Here is a 7,077-nt window from a genome sequence, read left to right on the forward strand (position 1 = left end):
TTAGTATCATTAGAAAGATCTTTGAATCTAGTTTTTTAACAAATTTATTTGGAGATACAAATGTTGCATGTATTTTCTACAAATCGAGTCAAACTTGTGGCACGCACACCAACGACGACAATTAAAAAGGGACAGAGAGAGTATATCGACGAAGGACGGTGTATGCCCATGGCAAGGTAACCGTGACGCGTAAACGGTGCCAACTCCCGACCGGACTTAAATATATTGGTTAGTCTTATATGGACTGAGCGGACAGAAAAAAAAAAGTGGTAGACTGAAATTTCATGATTAAATATTAGGGAAAGATAAGCTGGGTTTTAAATTTTATAGGGTGGTAGAGAATATCATACATAATAACTTGGGCTAGAAAAATACATTGTGGTTTTTGCTATTGTTTTTATAGTTTAGGCTTTTAATAATAAAGTAACACTAATATATATATATATATATATATATATATATATATATATATATATATATATATATATATATATATATATATATATATATATATATATATATATATATATATATATATATATATATATATATATATATATATATATATATATATATATATATATATATATATATATATATATGCAAAATAATGACAAAAAGTTCATAATGTATTTTCTAATATAATTTATGTTTTTTCGTTGGGTGACAACAAATCATAAATTATATTAGAAATAAATTATGAACTTTTCATCAAGTCTTAAACCTCAACTTGTGGTTTTCCCCTATAATAAATCTCAGGCGGCTCACGCTCACATGGATGTACCACCACTGTCATACTTTTCAGACATGTACTTGTAGTCTAAGATATATGTTGTAGGTCTTGCTTACACACTGAGGATGTGAGGGTGTTAGGGCATGTGTGTATGGTGTGAGTTGGTGTGTGAGTTCAGATACTATATCTTATAATCAAAGGGTGAGGTAATAAAAAACCTTGTACATAGAGAAGAAGAAGAAGAAGAAGAAGAAGAAGAAGAAGAAGAAGAAGAAGAAGAAGAAAGGAAAATTCTTATTAGGGGGTGGATTGGGTTGGACTAACTAAGAATCCAACACTAAATAAACTACAATTAGTACAACATAGGCAACGATCGGCTGCGACACCAAACTGATGCGCCACCCAGATCAGATAGGTACAAATGGCTAACCAAATGGGATATCTTAGAATGGGGAACCAATTAATACAAAGGAGCAGCAGTATGAACTAAACCCTAGTCAGTTTTAGGATTGGCTGCGACAGAACATGCTGCGCCACCCAGATCCATTACCAAATCATTGACCAGTTCTCCAAAGCTCAGCAAAGATTCGACATTTGGTCACACACAATGCAACCCTAATCCATGATGCACATAGATCGAAAGCTCGCACAATGAAAATCGAGAACTAGAGCAATAGAAACTGACCAAACCAGTAAACACAACAATCAATCGCAGCATCCACAACAAGATCATGGCCAATCAGAACAAGAGAGGAAAGAAAGGAGTCCATGCGACGGAGAGGGGCAGCACGCCGCGTACCAGTGACCCAAATCGCTTACCAGAGGGGAGGAGGAGGTGCGCCGCCACCGGCTGGGGCGTGACGAGGACGGAGGAGGACGGGGGCCGAGAGCACGAGCGAGAGAGAGGACTGGCGCCGCGGCCGAGCGTGTGAACAGTGCTAGGGAAACCTAGCGGGGCGGTGAGCAGCCGGTTTTATACGATGGCCAGTGAGAGCCACCGAGGACCACTGCAGGCGCCCCAGCCAGGCCCCAGAAAAACGGCCGCCCCCTCCGTTTTCTGGGAGCTAGGCTAGCCCATGTACGGAGGCCTTGGATGGCCTGGCTTAGGAGACAAAAATAACAACCAAACATGGTTTGGAGTTAGGCAGGCTACCAAACACACCTAAAATAACTACATGGTTATTTGAACAACTCTTTTGATTGATACTTTTAGTGTTTTTTTGTTTTTGGAATTTACTTATCACTAATTTAATTTAAGAAAGCTAATCCGTATACTTAAATACTATGGACTTATTAGGGGGGTTTTTGGATTAACTTCTCGAAAATTTAGAGTTCTAAAACCTCTCACTTTTAAGCTCTAAAGCTTAAGTATGAGATAGGCACTAGAGCTACTTTAGATGTTTGGAGACTTTAATGTTTAGGCCTTGTTTGAATGTATATATTCACTTTAATAAATATGTATTGGAGTGGATTAGAATAAAATTTAGTTTAATTCCTCGTTAATCTACTTTAATACATGTAAATTAAGATTAAATAAAATATTCGTTCAAACAAAGCCGATCCGACCTTGAAGCCGCCGTCTCGCGGCCGACGCGATTCCACGTCCATGGCCCACCCCACGATCAGGCTAGGCCCAGGCACGGTGCCGTGGTGGGCATTTCCTTCTTTGCCTTTGGCTTTGGCTGCTCATCTTGCTCCAGCTACAGCTCCAGTCCATGGTTTTCATAATAATAATAATAATAAGAAGAAGAAGAAGAAGAAGAAGCTCTAGTCCAGAAATTTCACCACGTGTGCGATCGGCCATTTGATTTTGATTTTGATTTGACGAAGAAAAAAAAGATAAAAAGTCCATCACTTTCTTTCACGTGGATGGACTGGCGGGAAATGAAACCCTGGTACGTCCAGAAATTCCACACACGTGTACCCGTGCCAATTGAATTGTTGACGACGACGACGACGACGACGACGACTCCCCGGCCGTGTGTGTTTGTGCATGGCCATGGAGCTCCTCCTGTCCTAGGCTAGTATGATGATGATCTCTTTATTTCTCCCTGGGAATGAATCCTTGACAATTCCCGGGCGAACTTGAGACGACCAAGGAGTGCTCCCATCCGGTGACGCAACTAGCAACTTTTACCAGTTGCTGGTCTGGTCTGGTCTTGCCGGCCAATAAATTAACCATCTTAGAAACTGCTTAGATTAACTAGTCACTGGTGCAAATAGTTAGCAGCTCAAGTTATTCTTCAACACTACATTACCAGTATTTTTTCAGCGAACGAATAGTGTTTTTTTCTTTCACAATAAATCAGTATAAGCCTTAACATAAGCCAAATTTCAGTGAAACAAACATATTGTTAACTATTGATGGAGACGGCTAACTATATTGGTTCCACTGCTAACTATGGGTTGCTAATATGTGCCAACTTAACCACCTACTATTAACAATATATTATTAGATGGGTCCAATAATCTCTATAAATAAGTATCTGAATAATAGTTACTACTCTCTTCGTTCACAGGGATAAGTCGTTCTGAGTTTTTTTGAGATATATAAGTTTAGTTTACTATATACCTAGATATAATATAAATATATAATATACGTGTATCCGGTAGGTGCAAAAAAAAACTATGTATACCTAAAAGTTAGAACATCAATTTGTAATTTAGAATAGAGAGAGTAGCCATTCTACTAGCTAATTATATATTAGTACCGATCATTGTTCTAACACCTTCATTTGACATTTCTCGTCTTCGGATGAGGACAGATGATACCCTTATACTAAGGTATATACTATATACTAATGTTGATGCAGGCCAGTACACAACCGGGCAAGATATACATATATATCAACCGCACAACATCTATATTCCATCCATACAATGATACAAAAAAAAAGTGCAGGCCATGCTATGCAGTTGTGTTACACTATTTTATTTATTATTCCAGCTAACTCTGTAGGATCATTTTTTTTGGCAGAAATAACAAATATTTGTTTGTTTTATTTTCCCGACGGCTTTTAAATACAAATGAAAATTAGAGAGTGCCCGCTTCAGCCTTCAGGTAGAGAAGAGGGTCGAAGACGACGCTGTTTTTTATAGCAGTCAATCACGCACTGGGACTGGGGTGATTAGGACAGGCCGGCGTTTCAGTTTCAGTTTCGATTCAACAAAGGGGACCTGCTGACGATACCTGCACGGCATGCTTTTATACATACCACTATGTTTAACTTGTATGTATGTATGTATGTATGTATGTATGTATGTATGTATGTATGTATGTATGTATGTATGTATGTATGTATGTATGTATGTATGTATGTATGTATGTATGTATGTATGTATGTATGTATGTATGTATGTATGTATGTATGTATGTATGTATGTATGTATGTATGTATGTATGTATGTATGTATGTATGTATGTATGTATGTATGTATATTCGTGGTATGCTGGTGCAGCTACATACCAGTTAACATATATCTACATAATTGTCTTAGGCCTTGTTTAGTTTCTTAAAATTTTTGAGATTTTCTGTCAGACACATGCATAAAGTATTAAATATAGATAAAAATAATTAATTTATGAGATAAATTTTTTGAGCTTAACTAGTCTATAGTTGAATAATAATTACTAAATATAAACGAAAATGCTACATTAGTCGAATCAAAAAAAATCGTGAACTAAACAAGGCATTAATAATTTCTCTTCACCTGAATATGTTAGCCCGTTCCATCGTACTACCAACCAAGGGAATCTACATATCTGTTGCCCTGTTCCATCTCAGACTCTCAAGTAACGTCATCATCTGTCCATCACTTGCCATTGGTTCTCTTGTCTCCGCTGCTCCACCACTCCTCCCAAAAGTCTACGGTTCTAGAGCAGCGTGATTATTAGTGAAAGAATTTGAAATTTTGATTAAATTTGTGCAAAAAAGGTATTGTTTATCAACCTACATAGATTACTATCATTAGATTCACGTGTGGAGCAAAAAATTTGATTAGGGGGGGGGACAGTGGCGGAGCCAGAAAATTTTAGGAGCCCGAACGATTTTCATTGTGCATAAATATTTATCTAGAAATATATAATATTTTTCTATAATACAAAAAATTTCCTTTGTATTGTATGGGCGAGCCTGGCCAGCCGCCCAGGGTCGTCGGCCGGTGGGGGGAAGGGGGGGGGGGGGACAACAAATTTTTTTTTTGAGAATTGTATGCACACATATAAGCTCCACCTTAGCGAAAATAACAATACTTGTAACATTATATTAATTGAACTTAAATATGTTTTGCACTAAAAAATAAGATCATTCCACTTCAATACACTGATTTGTTTAGCAATTACGGAGTATATATATGAAGGAAAAAAAACTGACCTTAGGGTGTCCCCCCCCCCCCCCCCTCTCCTCTCTTTCCTCAGCCACTGATTAGATGATCCATCATTGAAATATATTTCTGTAGTATATTTTATTCATAGTAATATTGAGTTATATTGAGTTTAAGTTTGACCTGACCTGAAATTACTTTTTTTTTGTGGTGGGGGGGTGGGGTGTGCTGGGCGGAGGTTTGCTAAAAAAAAGGTCCCAACTCCCATACATGCACCTTCCAGTCAAATAAATAGTCACTTATTTCAACAAACGTGTACGCATGCGTGTGTGTGTACAACTGTATATACATATGAGAGCTTGACTTGTAATTGTTGGTTGTTTGGAAGAAGAAAAATTTTAAAAAAAAAGGTTAGTCGTCGTCGCTGCAACTGCAAAGTTGAAGAGTTGTTGTTGGCTGTCCGCAGCATACACCTACCCCGCCCGCCGGCCCGTCTGACCTCTCCTATCCATCCCAATTAACCAGAGAGTTTCGTTGTCAATGGCTGGAATTTAGGTCCCAGCAGCAGCCACGCACCTTCTTCCCTTCCCTGCCTCTCCTCCTACCTAACCCTCTCTCTCTCGACCTTCTTGCAGCAGCAGCAGCAACAGCAGCAGCAACAACAACAACGCTTGGAAACGAGCACTACTAGTAGCTCCATCTCCCACACTCTTTTTATTGCATCCATCATCCCCCTCTTCCTTCCTCCACACCACACTAGCCAGCTAGTAGCTAACCTTCCTCTTCCTCCCTTCCTCATCTCCTCGATCGGAGCAGCACCTCGACGTCGTCACCACAAGCTCAACAAGCTTCTTCCACCTCTCAGTTCCTCTCACTCGATCTCATCCCTGCTTGCAGTTGCAGTATACGTCGTCCTCGATCATCAACCCAAAAGTAAGTACATACATCCATCCATCCTCCCGTGTTCTTGTTTAATTTCGTCGTCATTCTCTAGTTCAATTCACCGCCGGCCCTAGCTATGTATATGCCCATCGTGACCCATCGACATGCATGCTCATATCTGCAGTGGGCTCGGAGACCAAGACCATCACCTTTGAAGGCATCCCGTTCCCCGCAGAGATCACCGCCGCCGGCAACCCTCTCTCCCTCCTAGCCACCGGTACGCACCGCACGCACGGTCATCTTCTCCATCGTCGTTTAGTTGCTGATAGCTAGTGTCTCACCAACCTGATCCTAATACAATTGCAGGCATCACGGACATCGAGATCCACTTCTTGCAGATCAAGTACAACGCGATCGGAGTCTACCTCCACAGCAACGACGACTCCGACCTCCTAACAACCCACCTGGGCGCATGGAAGGGCAAGACGGCAGAGGACCTCCTCGCCGACGCGGCCTTCTGGTCGGCGCTCGTCTCATCCCCAGTCGAGAAGCTGCTCCGCGTGGTGGTCATCAAGGAGATCAAGGGCTCGCAGTACGGCGTGCAGCTGGAGAGCTCCGTCCGGGACCGCCTCGCCGCCGTCGACCTCTACGAGGACGACGAGGAAGAGGCGCTCGAGAAGGTCGCCGAGTTCTTCCAGGCCAAGTACTTCAAGCCTGGCTCCGTCATCACTTTCCATTTTCCGGCGACGCCGGGCCCCGCCGACATCACCTTCGTCACGGAGGGGAAAGCGGATGCGAAGATCACGGTGGAGAACGAGCACGTCGCCGGGATGATCCAGAAGTGGTACCTTGGCGGCGACAACGCCGTGTCTCCCACCACCGTCCGTAGCCTCGCCGACCGTTTCGCCGCGCTCCTCGCCGCGTGATATGCTCTGCCCCTTTTCCGATCCGGCTGATGGAATCGCAGTGCGTTGAGTTCTTGAATGTGGCCGTACGTCCTGTAGTACGTGGTGTCTCTGTCTCGTGTGTCGTTTGATTTGCAGCAAATTTGCAAGTAATAATAACTAAGGCTGGTTTTGATTCATTTTGAACGAACTCATGCTCTACACTCCTGAATAAACGCTTTTCATCACTTTGCC

General features: G+C 41.6%; 1 protein-coding gene across 1 annotated transcript; it reads left to right on the forward strand.

Moving 5' to 3' along the window:
* Nucleotides 5,531-7,077, forward strand: LOC110429758 (probable chalcone--flavonone isomerase 3). The gene is made up of 3 exons (XM_021446243.1): nucleotides 5,531-5,989; nucleotides 6,123-6,215; nucleotides 6,305-7,077. Coding segments are annotated over exons 1-3 (654 nt in total). The 5' UTR covers nucleotides 5,531-5,988; the 3' UTR covers nucleotides 6,865-7,077.

The sequence above is a fragment of the Sorghum bicolor genome, chromosome 8 (genome assembly GCF_000003195.3).
Source record: "Sorghum bicolor cultivar BTx623 chromosome 8, Sorghum_bicolor_NCBIv3, whole genome shotgun sequence".
In the NCBI taxonomy this organism is placed as follows: Eukaryota; Viridiplantae; Streptophyta; class Magnoliopsida; order Poales; family Poaceae; genus Sorghum; species Sorghum bicolor.